Source organism: Oryza sativa, chromosome 11 (assembly GCF_034140825.1).
Source record: "Oryza sativa Japonica Group chromosome 11, ASM3414082v1".
In the NCBI taxonomy this organism is placed as follows: Eukaryota; Viridiplantae; Streptophyta; class Magnoliopsida; order Poales; family Poaceae; genus Oryza; species Oryza sativa.
Genome location: NC_089045.1, coordinates 19,317,786 through 19,341,356, shown reverse-complemented (window position 1 = coordinate 19,341,356; position 23,571 = coordinate 19,317,786). Strand labels below are relative to the sequence as shown.

Sequence of the window (23,571 nt, the reverse complement as noted above, 5' to 3'; positions counted from 1 at the left end):
TAGTAGATAATAGATAGATAGATAATAGATAGATAGATAGATAGATAGATAGAAGATAGATAGATAGATGGAAGTTCTGTTGAACACTGTAATTTTTTTTGTCGACGTGATAGAATTGTTCTGGCCTTCTGGGCATGTTTTCTGCTAGAGGAAATGTGGCAGACTGAAAATGGCCATAAGGTGCTGTGGGCACCGCCTTGTACACAAGATTGCAGCTCCGGCGAAGGACTTTTTGTGGTGCTCCAATTATATATAGGGTGTCACGCCAAAATTAGAAGTTTGGTTGAAATTGGAACGATGTGATGAAAAAGTTGAAAGTTTATGTGTGTAGAAAAGTTTTAATGTGATAAAAAAGTTAAAAGTTTGAAGAAAAAGTTTAGAACTAAACTCGGCCATACTTGAACCATCCATTGGTATTTGACGCAATGGTTCTTCTTTATTTTTTGCGAGGAATATACATTACTCGATTAGAGGTAAACCTTATAATATGGAAACTATATTTTTATGCATGTATCACTAGAGGTCTAGAGCAACACTATTAGTAAATTGATCATTATCAGTTCCAATTTCATATGTTTGGTTTTTTTAGTCATGTATGTTCAAAATTTACCACGTATTTGTTTGAATCATATTTCAACTACCAGATGGAAGCATGCATGTGTAATTTGCAACATATAAAAAGAAAGTATGAAATTTGATTTATTATTTGAGTTAAATTTAAGAGTGATCTCACACCTTACAGATTTGAGAGTTCACATGCAAGACCATTAAAAAATGACGGTCAAATATTTCCAAATTAGTATATAGCCCATAAATTTTATTGCCTCCCTGGCAAAAATGGCACGCAGGGCGGCAGGGGCCCTATGGTGGCAACTGCACAATAATTGAGTTCAACTTTACTCTAAACTCAACTCTCTCTCAAATCGACATGGGGAGGTCTCACCCTCCTTCAATTTATACCTGAGGTAGGCAGCCTAAAGCAATCAACCAAATTTTTACAATAAGTCCTAATCCCCTAGGAAATCTTCCCGTACAAGAAACAAACTTGAACAAACTCCAATCATACCAAATTTGGACTCCTTCGTATGCCATATGGGATCTTCACTAACCACGTGCATTGATATTTAGCCTAAGCATTCCGCATGATATAGTGATCGTTCGGACATCATCTTCTCTCAAGTTGACTCCTGATCCATCACTGGCAATGCTCTCCCGAGACATCAAGATTCACCTCACATGAATAAATAAAGAAACCATATCTGAGCAGAAGTTCTCTTCAACTTGACTCAACATTAGCATACAACAATATTACATACGAACAGTATACTTCTAAAAGCCACAAACATGATTTAAGCACAGATAACTAAAGAAACAACCCAAAACCGAAACTGACACAGAGTCGACCAGTTAGACCGTCGGGCTCGGCGGTCTGACTGCGCAACACACGCCGGTCCAACCGGCAACACCTGCACTGTCTGACCGGACCACACTATCAGCAATCCCCTGTTTACCATCTAAAAATCACACATCTCCAAAACCACTTGCCAATAACCTCCACATATCAAAACCAATAATCTCATATGCCAATTATTCGTCACAAAATAATAATTAAACACACTTTGATTTTACAAATTAAACAAATTAAAATTGCAGTATGATTATTCAGTTATCTGGCCAAGACAATCTGAATGCTCTGCTTGTGAGTTCTATCATGCATGCATGATATTGCTGATGCAATTGCTTTCACCGTTCATGGAAATTAAGCAATCCAAAATTAACGTACCTATGATCAATGTTAGAACCATCAGAAAAGGATCAGTTAAGATGAAAGCCGTTTGATATTTTTTCTTTTATGGAAAAGGGAAGATTAGCTAGTTCTTTTGATAACTGTTTGACAACCGAACGATGTAGCTATAGGCACGTGTATAAGTGTAAAGGATTAACAGTGATGGCGAGCATGACTGGGGCAATGAGTAAATTAAATTCCTCCCAAGTCACCCCGCTAGAGTGACAGACTGATGTAATAATAAAAACTAAACATGTATTGAGTCACATTACCCATAAAACAAGAACTATTGGATCATTTCCATGCTTCATCAAAAAATCCAATAGACATTAAATATTAACGGTTATCATTATTTTTATTGCTTATGAGTAAATATTCATCGACCACTTATATTGTAGTATGCTATAAAAAACACTACAAGAAGTATTTCATTTTTCATATGTGAGGTACTTTTACAAGTCCATAATATTTCTCATACATATACAGTAAAATTTTATAACTACATTGCACACATGAATAGTTCGCCGCAACGTGCGGGGTATCGTCTAGTTAATATATATACACAAGATGCCAAAGAATGTGAGGGGATGGATCATGTTTCTTATTAAGTACGAGATCTCCGTAGCTTAGCTGCCTTTGAAATTCAATAAAGCTTTCATTATTTTTATTTTAAAAAAAACTGCCCTTGAGAAGGTTTGGAAGGATATACATGCTCTAGCTAGGAACTCAAGAGCATGCTAGTATGATGAGAAGTAAAATGAAATAGGGTTGATTTATTTCAAGAACGTCAATAACTGAAAAATCAGAATGGAAAATTCATCCCATTAACATATAATTTCGACAAATCAACTTCTTCGTGTCTGCTTAGTTCTTGTGATTATCTCGTTCTGGATTTCTGGTCACTTCTTTGTAAATGTCTTTGTAACATTGATTGGTCTACCGCATGTCGATTTCAGCATCTTTCACTACTACATAAACTATTTTTCCGTGCGGTCAAATTGATTTTTCCGTGCAGAGATTTTCCCCGTCTGGACCCATGCGTCTGGAAAAATGAATATTTTCACGTGCGGGCGGCCCAACCGCACAGGATAATCATTTTCCCGTGCGGTCGGGTTAAGTGCACCGCATGGGATAATTGATTATCCCGTGCGGTCAAATTATACCCCCCGCACGGAACAAAAAAACCAAAAAAAAACACAAAAATCGAAAGTTACTGTCGAGCCCGCCCGCCACCACCAGTCACGCCGTCTGCCACCTCGCACGGCCATCACCTCACGCGCCGCTCGCCACTCCTTCGCCGAGCCGCGTGGTGCCGCGGCCACGGCGCCGTCCGCCGCCCGTCCCGCGCCGCGGCCGCCGCTCCTCCGCTCGCCGAGCCGCTGTGTCGCCTCCACCAGCAGCCGTCGCGCCCCGTCGACGGAGCCACCGCCTCTGCCCCCGCTCCCTCCCCTGCCGCCGCCTTCTCCTCCTCTTGGTCGCTCCCGCCGAGCCGCTGCTCCCTCCCGCCGCTACTCCCTCACGGGGAGGAGGGGAGGGGGAGGGACCGCTGCCACCGTTGACGGACGAGGGGAGGGGAAGGAGGAGGGGAAGGTGGGGAGGAGTGGCTGAGAATAGAGATAAGGTAGAGAGGGAGGGGAGTGGTTGAGGGAAAAAGGATGTGAAAAAGGGAAAAAGAAAGAGAGAGGATGTGAAAAATTTAAAGTGGGTAGGAGGGAAAGGAGGGTGGTATTTTCCTGTGTGATCCACTTAAAAAGACCGCACGTGAAAATAAATTTTTCCGTGCGGTCCACTTAAGTCGACCGCACGGGATAATGAGGATTTTCCCATACGGTCCTCTTAAGACGCCCGCACAGGAAAATATATTTTCCCGTGCGGATGACAGCCCGACGCTGGTCCCCTATTTTTTCGTGCGGTCCCCCTATTTTTTCATACGGTTCCACTTACAGAACTAGTGGAATTCCACCTGGAAACACATTTTGATGTTTTCCCGAGAAATTTCTCCGAAGAACACTCTGGATGGGGACTATGATGTTGAGTCTTTGACTCCTGCTGCTTCCAGTCTGAACTTGCCTACGAGGATTCCTTGTCACTTAATTTTGACTTGGTCAGTCCACACAGACAGACAACTTATACTTCTTCCGTCCCAACATATAATCTTTTTTATAATAATAACAAATCAAACATTATAAATAGAAAACAAAAGATCAATCATGTAAATTTGATGTTATTAGATTTATCGTTAAACAAACTATCATAATATACTACTCTTTTTATTTAAAACATCTTACTTTTATAGAAATTGTTGGCCAAAGCAGCATTTTAGAGACTATGTCAGAGTCTGTATTTTAGGACGGAGAACGAGCAATCACATTTTTGGCGCACACGATAGACACAGGAATAAAGACAGGAGCTTATCCAGCAGATCGAGTGATCACGGCAGAGGTTATTGCCCCGAAAAATCTGCCTTCTTTGATTTGACATGCTTCCTTTCTATTCCCATATACTACACTGCAATAATCGCTTTGAGTTACTGCAGCGTTAAGAGGAGAGAGAGAGACTGAGTTGAGAGAGAGAGTGTGTGTGTGTGTTGCAGAGCAGTAAAACCTATCCAGATTCTACCGAAATGGCCGGGTTGTTTGCGTCCATGGCTGTGAAATGGGCAATTGACAAGCTCTCGTCCTTGCTGACACCGGTGAGGCAAACACCGGTGGCTTCGTCGTCATCCTCTTCCAGTTCCAGCCAGGGACTGGACGACTTGAGGATGCTGGAGAGGACTATGCGCAGGATCCACGCCACGCTTATGGATGCCGAGGAGCACTGGAATATCAGGGAGGAATCTGCTAAGCTGCGGCTTAGGGAGCTCAAGGAGCTGGCATACGGCGCAGAGGATGTGGTGGAGGAGTACGAGTACGAGGTGAACCGCTGCAGATTGGAGGCTGCCGACAGATGTGCAAGCAACTGTTCTAAGCGCAAGCGCCATGAGGTAGAGTTTAATTCTATCTATTTACTATGCCTGACTTTTGTCATATTATATTATGACTCGAGGGACTGCAAAAAAATCCATTAGTTACCAGATACAAAGAGACAAAAAAGGGAAATCAAGAACAACTAGATCCACGCATGCCCATACAACGCAGGACGGGTCTTTGATATGTTAGCAACTTAATTAGGTTGACCTGCTATGTCTTAGACCGAGAGATTTGATAATTTAACGACCTAACGGTACCAGAATTGGATGGGATAGGCACGCATTCGAATTGTCAAGGTTCCTTTCGAGGCACGATAATGAAAATACAGAAAATAGAAAAAACACGGAAAAGTTCAGAAACTACTGTTGTTTGGATGACACACAGGAAAAGCACATGCGTGAACTTTATGCCATATAATAAAAAACATGATATAGAATCCCATGCTAGTTTTCATATAAAATTCCTATATATGTAATGGCCTATTTCATAAGAATTTCAATTGAATTTGGTAGAGCCATTCATTTATTTATTCCAAAGGACCATATACAACTTCTTTTTTTCATAGGAATCCAGTTCTCCGATTTTTCTCTAGTTTTTATTCGTTCCAAAAGAGCTCTAACTAGCGTTGCCACCAAACACTACTCAGGCAACTGTCAGGGTTTGCTACCAGGTCAGGCATATGTGTGCAGGTGTTGCAACCAAACAGGGGCCCTACTATGGCGCCTGCGTTTGGTTATCAGAACAAGACGGTATCTATATAATCTATACAATCGATTCCCACTTAGTGTAGTTTCTAGTATTTTACTCTCATGTGGTGCTTTCACATCACCTTAATTATTTATGTCCATTAGATTCACACTTAACATCTGAGATCACCTCAATGTCTCTCTTTACTATTGACCATTGGATTTATTTTGGTTGGCTCAGATTTCTCTCAGCGATACATGTTTTATCCCATGCATTTACTTCTCCCCATCATGCACAACCATGCAACCCTCAATTAACGAAGCAAACAATGGGCTACCAATGCTATGCATGAATCTAAACGGTCCATTACCAAATCATGTATCTTCTTTTTAATTTTGTGTGTAACATAATGAAAATATCACATATATTGGATAGCCTATACATTTATGCATGGTTGTCTCTAAATTATATTTAAGAATATGACATGTTCTGTTTTGATCACAAGGCAGTTCAATAATCGATCATTCACGGTATCAACCTACTATCATAATATCATTTTTTTTCTATATGTTAAGTTTTTTATAAATTATAATGGTTTGTATTTCTATTTTGACTTAAGTATAGCAAGAATTTTTATATATACCCAATGCCTTCGAAATTTCTTATCATCAAATTTGCAAACATAAGTTATATACCAATTCTTGCAGCAGCGTGCAGGAAATCATCTAGTTATATATAATTGTCTTTGTTTCCATTAGTTTTTCTCTTTGGTTAATGTTTTCATGAAAGTTGGCAATAGTTTTTTTTTACTTGGGAAAATAAAATATTAAATAATCAATAGTTTTGAGTTAAGATTCGGTGTTTAATAATTATATTAATCGCAGGGAAACACAAAAACTAAATAATACTCATTCTATTTCAGGTTATAAGACGTTTTGACTTTGGTCAAAATAAAACTATTTCAAGTTTGACTAAGTTTATAGACAAATATAGTAATATTTACAATACTAAATTAATTTCTTCAAATCAATAATTGAATATATTTTTATAATAAATTTGTCTTGGGTTGAAAATATTACTACTTTTTTCTACAAACTTGATCAAACTTAAAGCAGTTTAACTTTGACCAAAGTCAAAACGTCTTATAACCTGAAACAAAGGGAGTACTAGGTTCAGAGAAAAAAAAAGCCTCATTTTTTTTCTCCTGATATATAGGTCAACGACGAGCAGTTTGCTCAATTTGGATTGGTCCCGGTTCCACATGAGCTGGTTGTTCGAGCAAGGGAACTTATACAGAGATTTGATGAGATGAAAGTATACTATAAACATTTTAGCATGTCTGATAATGATGGGGAACGGCGGATTGTCCCTGATATCCATAGCGTGCGTCCCACTAGCTATTTGGTAGATAAAGAGAGCATCATAGGAAGGGAACTGGATAAGAAAACAATTATAGAAAAGCTAATGTCTGGACATGGTAATAATGCTGTGAGTGATTACTTGTCTGTCTTGGCCATTGTGGGTATGGGGGGTTTGGGCAAAACAACTCTAGCACAGCTTGTATACAATGACCAAACAGTGCACAGATCATATGATGTTTGTGTATGGGTTTACGTGTCTGATCATTTTGACTCAACGAACTTGACAAAAAAAATAATAGTTTCTATTACCAAGGAGAGCAATAACTTGTCAGAACTGGTTGATCTTCAGGACAAGTTAGGCCAAGAGATACGAGGGAAGAGATTTTTACTTGTATTAGATGATGTCTGGAACGAAAGAAAGGATTGCTGGGAAACATTTTGCAAGCCTTTGTCAGCTGCCCGACAATGTAATATTTTAGTAACCACTCGCAATGTAGCAGTAGCAAGATTGGTGCAGACAATGCCACACTTCACCATTGACCACTTAAGCCCCCACGAGAGCTGGACATTGTTTGAAAGAACAGTTGCAGTGCACGACAATATCATTCAAGGAAATCTTGTAGACATTGCCAAGAAGATTGTTCAAAAGTGTGACAGGCTACCACTAGCAATCAAGACTCTTGGGAGCATGTTGAGATATGAATCTGATGAAAGCAGATGGATAGATGTCCTTGAAAGTGAATTATGGGATTTGGATAAAGCACATAACGAGATTTTACCGGCCTTGGAGTTGAGCTACAAGAATATGCCCATGCACTTAAAACTATGTTTTGTTTCCCTTTGTCTATTCCCAAAAGATTATTCACTCAAGAAATCTGAGGTTATTAGCCTGTGGGGATTACTTGATATTCTACAATGTGATGAGTGGAACAATGAGGACGAATCTGGGAGTCAATATTTTCTCTTTGGTAGAACTGGGAGTCGATATTATGATGAACTAGTACAGAGGTCATTTCTCCAAATATCTTTCAATTCTGGCATCATGCATGATCTAATTCATGATCTCGCATGCCATCTTTCCGGGAATGAGTTCTTTAGGCTTGAAGGTGACAAACCAGTTGAAATTCCACAAAACGCTCGGTTTATGTCCATAATTGATTATCATACATCTGTTCAGTTCTCAGCTTCCTCACACCCTTTGTGGGCCATCATTGGGTTGGAGAGGGATGAAGTTACTAACCTAGAGCTACTTTTTTCGATATGCAAAAATCTGCGGGTCCTTGCATTATCTGATAGAAACCTTCATGAGGCATTACCAAGGTACATCAGTAGCATGAAACTACTACGCCATCTTGAAGGGCCATGGAATGCACCCAGCGGAATTTATCCCCTAATCAACCTACACACCTTTCCTCACGTATATATCTGTAGATGTGGTGGCAGTTTTAACTTACGAGAGCTGAAGAACCTGAACAAAAAAAAGGGTAAACTGCGTATAAGCGGATTGGGTAATTTATCTCATGTCCAAGATGCAATCGAAGCTCAATTAATGAATAAAAAGCACCTCCAGTTTCTACAATTAGACTTTAGTGAAGTGGAGTGCCTACACATGCCGCTGCAATTGGGCCTGAACTTCACTCCTAAAGAGGTGCGGTATGAAAATTTGCAGTACCAATACATGCAGCAACCTAAATATCCTATAGTACCACACAATCAAATACTGGAGAGCTTGAGACCACATGAAGGACTAAGAAGACTAGCAATATATGGTTACAAATGTCAGAGCTATCCCAGCTGGCTGGGTGATGCTTCATTTTCAAAGCTGACTAACATAGTACTTTACGGTACAGATAAGGTAACCCAACAATGTGTTCCAACACTTGGTGAGCTACCTTTCCTCAAGTATGTCAGCATTGGGAGGATGTATTACATGGAACACATTGGAAGGGAGTTTTGCACCCGTATTCCTGGCAATAAAGGCTTCCCATCATTGAAAACATTGGAATTTAGCAATATGTTGCACTGGTCCAAGTGGTCTGGGGTGGATGATGGAGATTTCCCATGCTTGTCTAGTCTGATAATCAGTGATTGCAATCGGCTAAGTTCTCTTCCATCGGATCGATTTTCTTCTTTGCACTACCTGAAATTGAGTAACTGTAATGTTATTGGTGTCATTCCTGCAGGGGGGACTTTAAGGGATCTAGAAATTCGGGTATGCAATGGTTTACATACGATCCGTACTCAACCCGCCCTCTTGATAATGTGGCTATATGATTGCCCAAAACTAGGAGCAGTCGGTACTATGCCCAAACTCAATAAATTGGATATACAAAAATGTCCAAACCTCACATCTGTAGGTTCCCTGCCCGAACTAACCACCTTGAATGCAGAAGGTAACCTGGCAGATGTGATGCTGTTCGGTCAGCTCGATCACCTCCCACTTCTGCATTACCTGTCTATTTGGTATAATACACTGATGGACAACCCTACCATTCCTGTTTTACATAACCTAAAGGAGTTAGACATTCATAGCTGCCCTGGCATAACAAAACTTCCGTTCCTCCCATCACTTTTGAAATTACGGATATGCAGATGTCCAGACTTAGATGTAATTGGCTCACTCCCCTCACTTAACACCTTCCATCTCTGGGATCCACTTCTTAAAGATAAGGTATTGTGCAGGCTGTTGAATGGCATTGACCACCCCTGGCTCAACTGCATATCAATTCTCTGTGAAACAATGACGAACTTATCTCTTGAGCCAAAAAGACTGTCTTCCCTGAGGAAGATCCTATTAAGTTGTGCTAATCTCCAATACTGTGATGGCCTTTCTGGCCTCACTTTCCTTGAAGAGATAAAGATCTGGAGATGCCCAAAGCTCCCTATACATAGTTTGCTCCCACGGCAGCTGCAGTCTGCTCTGGATCTTCGTGACGCTCCAGGTATGTGTGATTACCATGTATCTTTCCTAGGACATCATACGAAGCACAAAGACTAGATCATCATGTATTCTTTCTCATGTCATCTGTTTCTTTTTTCTATGCAGCTTCGTTTATCGATGATTTTGATGGAGATATGTGGGACTTTGAGTAGCAGTATGCGTTGGTTCCACAGCTTGGTAATGCCTGCCTTAAATTTCATTGCTGAGACTAGAAACATCAATGGTCTGTCCTTCGAGGCACACCAACTCTGTCCCTGTCGGTCTGCTGGCAAGCAGAAGGTGGAGTGGCACAAAAGGCGGGCTACTCCCCATCATCAAATCCTTGTCATTGCAGTTGGTGCTGGCCTTTGCAAGGCAAACATGGAAACTATAATGTCATTATCTGAGAGATACAACAATGAATAAATCTCGCCCCAATATTGCAATTTCAACACTTCGGCAGTGACCCAGCATCGTTCCAGTATTTATATGTATTCTATCGACTTTATCAGTCATAATGTAGGTTTGTCAGAACAAACTTTTTCCAATCCAGGAAAAACCATTGCATTGTTGCAAGCAATATGCATGCCACTTGGCAGATGTTAAGTTGTACTGCATTTCTATTCTGCAGTTTTCGGTCAGCGATTCAATGTCATTCATTTGTTCCAGGCTATTTAAACAAATCTCCTCTGTTGTGTGGATTTCATTTCCACGGTGGGATTCCATTACCATGATTTTACAGTAATCGTATTCTGAATATGTATGCAGTTTGATTAGTTTGTTCATAACATGTGCTTTTGTACATCTGCTTTTTTGTTGTTGCAATCTCAATACTCCCAGTGGATTGTGGAATGAGGAAAATCATATCTGCTTCAGATATTAGATCGATATCAAAGTGATTTTTTGTCCACATAGTGCTAAGTAATTACATTGGAATCATTAGTACCAGATCTAGACAAAACCAAGGAATATATTCTTCTTCTATGTAATTGGTTGCAAAAAAAATAAGCCAGACAGCTACTTCAATTTGTCTGTATTTTATTTTTTGGGTTGGTCTGATAGCCTTACGCAAATGAACATCCTGTGAGAAATTTGTCAATATATCTGACATATCAATTTGTTTTTCTTGTGGTTGTAATAGTTGCTAATGTATGGACAACATTGTATACTGTATCCCTAATGACAGAGTTCCAATGACGGCTATTGAGTTCACCAGGAGCAGCGGATTCAGAGATAGCAGGTGAATGCTTGTATTATTAGGGAAAGAGTTTCGGCTGTTTCAGCTTATTCCATCCTAGTTTAGGAACTGATGGAAATCAGGGACCAAGCTAATGAATGATTGTTGGTGTAAATATGTATTGTACCAAGGACCTATCTGTAAAGTGTTATGCTAATAGAATAGATGAGGAAGGGGTGAGCTGAGTAGGCTAACCCTAGAAAAATTCCCCAAATTGAACAATATGGTATCAGAGCCGAGCTCCTGGCGACCAGCGGCGGCAAAACCCTAGCCGGCGGCGGCGCTCGTGCCGGAGCAGGACGAAGTGGAAGACGGTGTGGAGGCGACCGCTGGGACTCGTGAGGTGGCGGCGCGACCTACGACGACAGCTGCTGAGCGGCGTGCCGGGGTGGTCGGCCGGTCGCGCGGCCGTGGCGTGGGGGCGACGGCGCAGGAGTGGTGGCGGAGCTGCGACCAGGTGAGCCGGCTGGCCGCTGTTGCTTGCTGTTGCTACCCCGCCGCGGCTGGTTGCTGCGCCGGCACGGAGGACGACAAGAAGGGCACCGGCTGCTGTTTGCTGCTGCTGTTGCTTGTTGTTTGCTATTTGCGGCTGCTACTGCTTGCTGTTTGCTGCTGCTGTGGAGAGAAGGGACTGCTGTTTGCTGCTGCTATTGCTTGTTTGGTGGACTGCTGCTGTGGAGAGAAGGGAAAAGAGAGGAGAAGGTTGCTGTTGCTTGTTGTTGGTAGTGTCTTGTGTGCTGAAAAATTACAGGAGCAGAGAGCAGTAGCAGGTGAGGACTAAGGAAGCTTAGAAAGGGGGAGGGGAAATGTCTTCAGGGGTTGGAAAGGAGGTTGTAGATGCCTCCTCGGTGGTTACTAAGGGTGATATGAAAGATTTGCTAGAGAATTTGTTGAAGATGGGCATGATAGGTCCGAAGAGTGTAGCAGGGGGATTCGAAGTGAAACTAGAATTGATGCCAAATGAGTTGAGGTTGAAGGGGAGCAAAAATTATTTGAGTTGGTGTAGGAGAGCCCAACTGATGTTGAGAGCAAAAGGGGTGGATCATTTTTTACTAGAGAGTTGTGAAGAACCTTCTGATAAGGAGAGCCAAGCATGGAGGACGTGGAATACTACAAATTCCACTGTGGTATCTTGGTTGATGACCTCGGTGGCTCCTTCTATTGGCAGGATGATAGAAGCTATCCAGAATGCTGCAGTTGTATGGAAGACGCTGAGCAACATGTATTCAGGAGAGGGAAATGTAATGATGATGGTTGAGGCTCAGAACAAAGTGGAGAATTTGAAGCAAGAGGGGAGAACAGTCCAAGAGTACGCTAGCGAGCTGCAACAGTTATGGGCAGATCTTGATCACTATGATCCCCTACAATTGAAACATGAGGATGACATTGTGATTGGAAATAAATGGCTGCAGAGGCGAAGAGTCATTCATTTCTTGAAGGGGTTGAACAAGGAGTTTGAGGATAGGAGAGCAGCTATGTTCCACCAAGCTACATTGCCCACTATGGAAGAGGCCATTTCAGCAATGATGCAAGAAGAGATGAGATTGAGGTTGATGAGAGGTACAAATCCTATAAGATCAGCATACATTGCAGCTGATAATAGGGAATGCTACAATTGTGGGCAAGTGGGTCATGTGAGCTACAATTGTCCCACTTCCCGGAACATTGGTGGTAGGGGATCGATTCGAGGAGGGCATGGTGGAACTCGTGGTGGATTTAGAGGAGACCGTGGTGTTTTTGGGGGAAATCGTGGTGGTAGAGGAGGTGATCGTGGAGGTCGTGTTGGAGGTCGTGGTAGGGGCAGAGGTGTTCCTCAGGCCAATGCAGTTAAGGAGGATGGGAAAGCTGTTACCCTAATAGGTGAACAAGTGACACAATGGGAGGAATGGCAGAAGAACAAGACCAATGAGAGCTCTAACACCACCACTCACTTTGGTAACTTCGCGAACTACGCCCAAGTGGGCGAAGGTACTCAGGCACAGGCACTTGCATCTACATATAGACATCCTATAGATTGGATCATAGACTTAGGAGCATCAAAGCATGTCACAGGATTGCATAATACTTTCACATCATACACCCCTTATATCCACTCTGAAACTATCCAAATCGCTGATGGTACATCCAAGCCTATTCATGGTATAGGGTCAGTAGAGTGCACATCATTAATGAACTTGTCTTCTGTTCTGCATGTTCCTTCCTTTCCAGTTAACCTTCTCTCAATTAGCTCGGCTATTGATCAACTCAAGTGCATTGTTGTATTTGATGAGAATTCTTGTCTGTTCCAGGAGAAGGGGACTGGGAGGAGGATTGGGACTGGAGTCAGGCGTGATGGGTTGTGGTACATCAATCATGAGGAACTGGGATTAGCTGCGGTGGTTGGAGATGTTGAGAAGGAGATCAGTTTGCTTCACTGTCAGTTAGGACATCCATCTTTTGAGATTTTGAGTAAGTTGTATCCAGACCTCTTTAGTAGAGTGGATAAGCATAGATTGGTGTGTGATGCTTGTGAGCTAGGCAAACATACTCGCTCTACATATGTTGGAATTGGTCTTCGTAACTGTGAGCCCTTCATATTAATACATTCTGATGTTTGGGGACCATGCCCAGTTACTTCTGTGAGTGGTTTCAAGTGGTTTGTCACCTTTATTGATTGTCACACTCGTATGACTTGGATTTATATGCTTAAACACAAAAGTGAGGTCCTTCGTTGCTTCCAAGACTTTCATAAATTAGTGACAACTCAATTTGATGCAAAAGTTAAGATTATTCGGACTGATAATGGAACAGAATATATCAATAATGAATTTGTGTCATATGTCTCAGATGAGGGGATTATTCACCAGACTACTTGTCCTGGCACCCCTCCTCAAAATGGTGTAGCTGAGAGAAAGAATCGGCATTTGCTAGAAGTGGCAAGATCTCTGATGTTCCAGATGAATGTACCAAAGTATCTATGGAGTGAGGCTGTGATGACAGCAGCATATCTTATCAATCGCATGCCTTCCAGAATACTTGGTATGAAGTCTCCTGCCGAACTGTTATTGGGTAAGCGAGAGTTCAAGGTTCCTCCAAAGGTATTTGGCTGTGTTTGTTTTGTGCGAGATCACCGACCTTCTGTTGGCAAGTTAGATCCTCATGCAGTAAAGTGTGTGTTTGTTGGCTATGCTTCGAGTCAGAAGGGGTATAAATGTTGGGATCCCATTGGGAGAAGACTGTTTGTGAGTATGGATGTGACATTTCGTGAGTTTGAGCCCTATTATAAAAGTAAAGGAGATCTTGATCAATTTCTTGAGGAATTCTCGACTGTCATGGAGGTTGATAGTCGAGAGGGGGAGAGAGAGAGAGGTGACATACATGAAAAAAATGTTGGTGACAAGAATGGAGAGGCAGTAGTGATTGGATCAATACCATGCTCTATTGATGATGCGAGTAAAGTAGTGGAAGTCATTGAAGATACACAAGATGAGGATAGAGATGGTCCCTCATGAAGAGGATGGAGAAGAAGGAGAAGTAGTTGTTGGGACAATTCCATGTCCTATGGAGGGAGCCGAAAGGGTGAAACAAAAGGATGTGCTGGTTTACCAAAGGAGGCGGTTTGATAGTCAGGGGGAGAAAAGAAAAGGGTTAGTGCAAAGTCAAATTGAAGAGTTACCACACCCAAAATGTCCAGTCCCTGAATCCTCCCAGAGTCTCTCTCCTCCAGCCTCCTTGGCTTCTCTTGAGACAATTGGTAATACTTCTCCAACTCTTGAACATGTAGAATTACCTCTTGCACAACGTAGAGAGACTAGATCCAATGCTGGTAGACCTCCTATACGTCTTGGTTTTGAGCATCTTAGTTCTATGCATGACATTGCAAACTATATCACATATTCTCATGTTTCACCAGCATACAAAACATTTATTGCATCATTACAGACAATGCCTATACCAAAGGATTGGAAGTGTGCAAAGCAGGATCCAAAGTGGAAAGATGCAATGAAAGAAGAGTTGAATGCCCTTGTGAAGAATAAGACTTGGGAGCTTGTAAAACTTCCACCAGAAAAAAGGGCAGTGGGATGTAAGTGGGTCTTTACAGTGAAGCAAACCCCTGAAGGGAAGGTGGATAGGTATAAAGCAAGGTTAGTCGCAAAAGGCTATAGTCAAACATATGGAATTGACTATGATGAGACATTTGCACCGGTGGCAAAAATGGGTATAGTGAGAGCTTTGGTATCTTGTGCGGTGAACTTTGGGTGGCCCCTTCATCAGCTTGATGTGAAAAATGCATTTCTCCATGGTGATTTACATGAGGAGGTCTACATGGAGATCCCTCCAGGATTTGGGAATAGCCAGACAGTTGGAAAAGTATGTAAACTCAAGAAATCCTTGTATGGGTTGAAGCAGTCTCCACGTGCATGGTTTGATAGGTTCAGGCATGCAGTGTGTGATATGGGGTATTCTCAGTGTAATGGAGATCACACTGTCTTTTACAAACATAGGGGGACAAACATCACCATCTTGGCTGTGTATGTTGATGATATAGTGATCACTGGTGATGATGTAGAAGAAATCAGGTGTCTAAAGGAAAGGCTGGGAAAGGCATTTGAGGTGAAGGATCTTGGTCCTCTTCGCTACTTCCTTGGAATTGAAATTGCTCGTTCATCAAAGGGGATTGTTCTATCTCAGAGGAAGTATGTTTTGGATCTGTTGACAGATACAGGAATGCTTGGGTGTCGTGCAAGTACTACGCCTATTGATAGGAATCACCAATTGTGTGCTCAATCAGGTGATCCCGTTAATAAGGAAGCATACCAAAGACTGGTGGGACGCTTGATCTATCTTTGCCATACAAGACCTGATATTTCCTATGTGGTTAGTGTTGTGAGTAGGTATATGCATGATCCTCGAACTGGTCACTTGGATGTTGTTCATAAGATTCTCAGATATCTGAAAGGGACTCCTGGAAAGGGATTGTGGTTTAGGAAGAATGGGCATCTAAATGTGGAAGGATATTGTGATGCTGATTGGGCGAGTAGTATGGATGATAGAAGATCTACATCAGGTTATTGTGTGTTTGTTGGTGGTAATCTTGTTTCTTGGCGAAGCAAAAAGCAGGCAGTGGTGGCTCGGTCTACCGCAGAAGCAGAATACAGAGCTATGGCTTTGAGCTTGAGTGAGATGTTGTGGATGAGGAGCTTGTTGACGGAATTGCGAGTGCTAAGAAGTGACACTGTGATGCTTCATTGTGACAATAAATCAGCCATCAGCATTGCAAACAACCCTGTTCAGCATGATCGCACTAAACATGTGGAGATTGATAGGTTCTTCATTAAGGAGAAGATTGATAGCGGGGTGCTTAGGTTGGAGTATATTAAGTCATGTGAACAACTAGCTGATTGTCTAACAAAGGGGTTAGGTCCTAGTGAGATTCAATCAATATGTAACAAGATGGGTATGATTGATATTTTTTGCCCATCTTGAGGGGGAGTGTTGGTGTAAATATGTATTGTACCAAGGACCTATCTGTAAAGTGTTATGCTAATAGAATAGATGAGGAAGGGGTGAGCTGAGTAGGCTAACCCTAGAAAAATTCCCCAAATTAAACAATAATGATTACACCAATAAAAAATATATTTGTATGTTTGGGCCTGCTTCGGAGATAGGATATATTTTTCACATGCAATGATAAAAACACCTGTATTTTTCTGTTGCCACAATTTCCCAGTGAAATCAAATCCACCGTATGCTAGTCACTTTGGGAGGAGATACTGAACTTGCGTCCTCTCAAGGCAAATAAACACGATGGCAAACATTTCTTCTCATATCAGTAGTCATTGTCTCCATAGAAATTTTCAGATTCAGATATCAAAACTGAAAATTTTCAGATGCACAATGCCAAAACGAGAATGAAGTGATCAGCACATCTCTTCTCAGATCACTAGAAATGCTGTGTGCCAGTGTCGATTAAAAAAATTGAGATCAAATATCAAACCTGTTAATTTTCAGATGCTCAATCCCAATACAGAAAAGAAGCGATCACCTGAAGAAATCAATTTATTTGGGGAAATGAACTCCAATCCCAAATCCACAAAATCATACTATCCTGTACTCAGGCTAGCTCGTTAATGCCCGCTACATATATATATATGGCAGCAGTCACCAACGCCACTAAATTTAAGGTTACAGTCCATTCAAGCAGACTTTTGAGCCAAAGGTCGGAAAAATCTTACATGCCCATTATTTATACTGGTTTTGGGCCAAAAATTGGTTTTCCAAGCAGGCCCAAATTTTGAAAAAAAAAAAAGGGAGAAAATCTGGCTTGTTTAACTCCTAGGCATTAGGGCTGAAAATCTGGAATTGTAATCTGCAGATTCCAGGTGGGCTGGCTGCCTGGCTTGTTTGGCAGTTGGTTGATTTGGATGATTCGGAAACAATAAAATCAAACTAGATTTCAACTTGGATTTTTTTTTTTAGCTTCAATTTCAACTTGGATTTGGAAAGCTTCTTCGTGCAACTGTTTCAGGATCAAAGGTTTGACTGCTTTAGCCAGGACGAAGAACCACATGCTACAAAGTATTCAGGAATATACTCATGAAAAGTGTGTAACAGGTGAACAGAAAATATTTGCTTAACAGGATGATCTGGGAAAAAAGCAACACTACGTACCTTAATCTGTGTTCGATTGTATGTGTATGAGACATGTACAAGCCCATCCATGGTCTGGATTATTGTGAGCATAACTCCATGTCACTCCTCCATCGGTGGAATCAGCAACGCATACCCATCCAATTGTTTGGGAAGACCTCAGTAATACTCGTATAGTGCCACGAGTGCTCTGGTAGGGGACCGGCTGAATCACTCCAAGTGTTTCATTTTTGACGAGTATAGGACCGTACTTCTTCCATGTCCGACCAGCATCTTCTGTGACCTATTTCTCGGAGGAAGTGTTAGAACAGAAATGATTGGTGTCATCCTTTTTATGGCCTCAAATAAACTACTACATCCGTCCCAAAATATACAAACTTTTATCTGTGTATCTAGGCACACCATAGTCCAAATACATAGATAGAAGTAGTTATATTTTGGGACGGAGGAGCTAGAAAATATGCGGCATGACTACCTCAAGCCATGCGCCCCATGATTTCCAGCTTTCAACAGATGATCCACATAGCAAGCGCCCATTTCCAAGCAAAAATGGCTGCATCCATTGACATTAGGACATTTTTCTTACTATACTCCGTACAAACGTAGAATCTTAACTATATAAGCACTTTCAAACTATTTGTGACTGCTAAATATCGGTGGAACTTTTAGCCTTTATCAGCTCAACAGCTTAGCTAGAGAAATGAAGCACTTACTCGTATTTATTCTTCTGCCTAGTCCCAGCATTTGTGCTTGCTGTTTTTTTTTTTTTTTAAGAATTGCTATACTACACGAGCAAGGGGTAATGAAATCAGGACATGCCTTATTCTTAATAGGACCAAAGATACCAGATGGTAGCAGTTTTCTCTCTGACCAGGTTCTTCCACCATCTAGCGATCTTTTCATGGCACCGCTCCACCTGGCAAGTGATATTTAGCATTAGAATACCATATTATCACATATAACCAATTAACCACATACACACACATACAATATTTGTTTTTTCATCTATCTTGTTGCAGTTGTCTTGTTGGTAAATATATATTACATTACTAAAACAAGGCCATAAAAAAAAGGAATAATTGCTCTTTTGCCACTGCTGGGCGTCCTATTTGGCAATATGCCACTGAAAAAGAGCTAATTGCTCCAATGCCACTAGAACGAGAAAAAAATCATTTGAGATGCCACTGCCGTTTTGTTCTGTCGATGGCCGTTAACTGCTTGGTAAAAAAATAGGGCCAACTGTTTCAAAAAAAATATTAAGCATTTACTATATGGGGTTAAAAGTTCTATTGACCATTCAAATTACTTCATCCGTCCCATTTTAAGTGCAACCATAAGTTTTCGCGCCCAATTTTGATCGTCCGTCTTATTTGAAAATTTTTTATAATTAGTATTTTTGTTGTTACGTGATGATAAAACATGAATAGTGCTTTACTCGTGACTTATGTTTTTAATTTTTTTTCAAATAAGATGTTGGTCAAAGTTAGGCGCAGAAAACCATTGCTGCACTTAAAATGGGACGGATGGAGTAGTTAAATTTCCTCTTATTTCTACTTCATATGTCCTAAAATGTAAGAAAGTAGGTGAGACTGATTGGAGGAAGTTTCCTTCGTCCCAAAATGTAAGAAATTAGGTGAGAATGATTGGAGGAAATGTGTGATTGGTTGAAAAGAAAAAGTAGGTGGAGGAGAATGGTTGTGATTGGTCGAGATGAGGAGGTAGGTGGATAAATAGTTTCATTTTGGGACAAGGTATTGTGCTAGAAATAGCTATATTTTGAGACAGAGTAATATGAACCCTAGATCGATCCATTCATGGGCGTCGACGGCGGTTTCTGATGAGTAGGGAGTTGCAGCTACGTCCTAGAGAACAAGGGCAGAATGGTAATTACCCCCGTCAAACGTGTTGACTAACAGAATTATTTGATCCTAACGACAGAGTGCCATTTTGGCGTGCCCAACTGTGAAACCAGTGGCATTCTACCAATTGACCAAAAACCAGTGGCAGAATGACAAATACGATAAACCCTAGTGGCATTTGTGCAATTGGCCCTAAAAAAAATGTCACCATGCTTGTGCTGAAGGAATAGGAATCACCACAATAATCTGAGAAAGCCAATGTTGCAAGTGCTTGAACAACTAGCCTATAAACTTGTCTACCTCTCCTAAAGGGTTAATTAGATCCATGCTACTATAACTTTATAAGTTTGTCAAATTAAAAAAATGCCACTATTATTCGTCATATCAGCTACATGCCACTGAAAATTTCTAAAATTGGAACCATGCCACTCCCGTCACTTTTTTCCGTCCTCCTTTCTCACGCCGTCCTTATCCCGTCCTCATCCTTCTTCCTCCCTCGTTCCGTCATCCATCCATCTATGATCCGCAGCCACCCATTCCACCCGGCTGAACCTCAACGCTGCCGACAACGCGGGGAGGTTCGTGCTCCTCCACGAGCTCCCGCCAACGACACCTGACGACGGCGACCTCAAGGTCTGCGACACATGCCGCGACGACGTGCGCCGGTTCCCGCGACCTCGACTCCCACCCTTGTTGCACGCACCTGCCGGGCAGCGTCGCTCTCGGAGGGGCCGCGTTCGAGCTCTCCTCCACCGCCGGCGGCCGCTTGGCTCCCCGTCAGTACCTCCTCTACACAGAAACTCTTCCTCTAGCGGAAACATTGGTGGATGGTTGCATTGGGGCTCGTCGGCGACGACGTCCGCAAGCGTGGTTGGCTTCCCAACGGCGTAGCGGCGAGATTGGAGCAGGTTGGCTATTGGAGTGGGCTGCAATTATTTTATTTAATTGCGCGCCAGCCAGGATTCGAACTCGAGACCTCTAGCTCTGATACCATATTAAGTTGCATGCACCAGCCAGTTACACATAAAAGCCTAAGCTGATAGGGAAAGGCGGGCAATCTATCTATCTATTATTATATTATTAAAACAGCTTTGAAAGGAGGCACCACGTTCACTGTGGGGGCTAGAAATTCTCACATTAATCAGAGAAAAAGAAAAAAAGAAAAATGAGAGTCCAAGTAGAAGTACAATTTAAAAATAGCTAAAATTCGGAATTTAAAATAAGCAATATTGAAAGAAGTTTCCATATAAGAATCCAATACGAGATTAATCAAAATTAAAAATAAAAATAAAATAAAATCCAAAATTAGAAAAGGAAAGGAGAGTCCAAGTAGAGATACAATTTAAAAATAGCTGAAATTCGGAATTAAAAATAAGGAATATTGAAATAAGTTTCCATATAAGAACCCAATACGAGATTAATCAAAAATCGAAATAAAAATAAAATAAAATCCAAAATTAGAAAAAGGAAATGAGAGTCCAAGTAGGAATACAATTTAAAAATAGCTGAAATTCGGAATTAAAAATAAGGAATATTAAAATAAGAGTTCATAGAAGAACCCAATACGAGATTAATTAAAATTCGGAATAAAAATAATTCTCACATAAATTGGAGAAAAAGAAAAAATAAAAAAGGAGAGTCCAAGTATAAGTACAATTTAAAAATAGCTTAAATTCGGAGTTTAAAATAAGCAATACTAAAAGAAGTTTCCGTATAAGAACCCAATACGAGATTAATCAAAATTCAAAATAAAAATAAAATAAAATCTAAAATTAGAAAAGGAAAGGAGAGTCCAAGTAGAAATACAATTTAAAAATAGTTGAAATTCGGAATTAAAAATAAGGAATATTGAAATAAGTTTCCATATAAAAACCAAATACGAGATTAATAAAAAAAGTCGAAATAAAAATTGTAGGATCGAACACAAGTAACCAAGCCTACCAGAGGGGGGGTGAATGGTAGGGAAAACCAAAAACCCAAAAACTTTTAGCGGAAATAAAAGTTACCCTCAAATCGATGGGAATCTCGACGTAGTCCTGTCGCCGCCAGTCGGATTGCTCGTACGCCGCCGGTCGAACTGCTCGCACGCTGCCAGTTAGATCGCCTCCCTGCCGCCTGAACCCGAAGAAACACAAATCGAAGAACTCTCAAAGTAGATGACAACTTTATTACTTCTCTCTGTGTTTACAAAGTGCAACAACAGCACTCCTTACAAAAATCTCGACTAAACTCGAAACCCTAACTAAACTATCAACTCAATTGCTCTCCAAGCGATACCGGAAGCCTCATGCTCCCTCTTTATTTATACATAAAAAACCACCTACTCAAAGTAGGTGTAGAACTCCTATTTACAATAGGACTTAATCCACAAATTCTATACCTGTACAATTTCCGAAACTCCCACAGCCGCAGCCGAACGCATCGGACTCGATCTCCTGCGCTTGCTCCTGCTTGGGCCTATCGCACGTGGGCCGACGTGCTGCTGCTCCTGGACCGGCTCGGCCTCCAGCCAGCTGCCACCGAAGCCCACCGAGCCATCACACATGCATGGCACAACATGCATGCATCAATCACCATACATACATGCATATGCTACGACCAGCATACACACATTTATGCATACACGACCTGCTACAGTAACTCGAAGCACTGTATCACCATATACTTCTCTCTAATTTCTTTCAATCTCCTTCGCGAACACCAGCACTTGCACGCACACCTCGTGAAGCCCGTTGCGAAGATCTCTCCCACACGGTGTCCATCCACCGTATGCCATCTCGTATCTAACTTCGTCACCCGGTATCCACGGCCGTCTGGACCTCAACTCCTCCCTGAGTCTAGTCCCGATCCCCACCGTTGATCGAAGTTGACCTCCAAGAATCCTGACTCTATAGTCACCTTCTCACATGGTATCCTGACCGCACTAGATCTCTGCTCCTCCTTGAGCATAGTCCCGGTCCTCACCATTGACCAAGGCTGACCTCAAGTCACCTGCACACAATCAGACAAAACAACCGTTTCTGGGCACAGGTATCACAACCTGACCCACATTAGTCATATGCACTCACACCAACATTCACACAAACTCTCAAACCAATTGTTTGATTAAATCATTTGCATAGCCAATTGTTTATCACAAATATTAATCATGACAATGATTTCACAAAAATAAAATAAAATCCAAAATTAGAAAAGGAAACGAGAGTCCAAGTAGAAATACAATTTAAAAATAGCTGAAATTCGGAATTAAAAATAAGGAATATTAAAAGAAGAGTCCATATAAGAACCCAATACGAGATTAATTAAAATTCGGAATAAAAATAAATAAATCTGAAATTAGCAAAAGAAAATAAAAGAAGAGTTCAAGTAAGAATACAATTTAAAATTAGCTGAAAATCGGAATTACAAATAAGCAATATTGAAAGAAGAATCCATATAAGAAACCAATACGAGATTAATTAAAATTTAGAATAAAAATAAAATAATATCTAAAATTAGAAAAATTAAAAGAGAGTTCAAGTAGGAATACAATTTTGAAATAACTGAAATTGAAAATAAAAAAATAAAAACATTAAAATAACAAAATACGATATCAACTAATATTTTTTAAAAAATTCTGAAATTAGAAAAAGAAAAATAAGATTTCAATTAGGAATACAATTTATAAATAACAAAATTTGTGATAAAAATAAATATTATTAAAAGAAAAGACCATCTAAAACACATGACGAGATAAATTTAAGTAACATGCCTATAAAGAGAAGTAGAGTGGTGGCGGTTGATACGGGATATAAAAATTATTAATAAAACACCAAATACAATCCTAATGACGATTAAAAGGAGGGACATCAGGCAGGCCGTGAAGCAAACGAGTAAGGCGCTTGCCAGGACTTCTAGAAAGTAAAAAAATAAAATCCATTGTAATCATATTCAATTTTTAAATTCTCAATGACAATAAAAAAGAGAAGCAGCGGGCAGAGAGGGTGTATAAGAGTATACTTGCAGAGCCGCCGACGGTTGACGGGACTTCTAGAAAATAAAAAATGAATTCCAACGATAGTTATGTTCGATTTTTAGAATCACAATGACAATAAAGAGTTGGCGGCGAACGGGCTGCAGAGG

The 23,571-nt window shown here is 40.9% G+C and overlaps 1 protein-coding gene across 1 annotated transcript; it reads left to right on the top strand.

Annotated features, from left to right (window-relative positions):
• The first annotated feature begins 4,201 nt into the window (after positions 1-4,201).
• LOC9267529 (putative disease resistance RPP13-like protein 1) lies at positions 4,202-10,508 on the top strand. Its single transcript, XM_015759606.3, has 3 exons — positions 4,202-4,769; positions 6,658-9,745; positions 9,850-10,508. The coding sequence occupies exons 1-3, from the start codon at positions 4,410-4,412 to the stop codon at positions 9,894-9,896; spliced, it is 3,495 nt and encodes a 1,164-aa protein (XP_015615092.1). The 5' UTR covers positions 4,202-4,409; the 3' UTR covers positions 9,897-10,508.
• The last annotated feature ends 13,063 nt before the right edge of the window (positions 10,509-23,571 follow it).

What these genes read in the sequence shown, in the direction of transcription:
- LOC9267529 (XM_015759606.3), top strand. Translation starts at nt 4,410, where the DNA reads ATGGCCGGGTTGTTTGCGTCCATGGCTGTGAAATGGGCAATTGACAAG. An exon ending in CTAAGCGCAAGCGCCATGAG is followed by an intron (nt 4,770 to 6,657) that starts GTAGAGTTTAAT and finishes CCTGATATATAG; the next exon opens with GTCAACGACGAGCAGTTTGC. An exon ending in GGATCTTCGTGACGCTCCAG is followed by an intron (nt 9,746 to 9,849) that starts GTATGTGTGATT and finishes TTTTCTATGCAG; the next exon opens with CTTCGTTTATCGATGATTTT.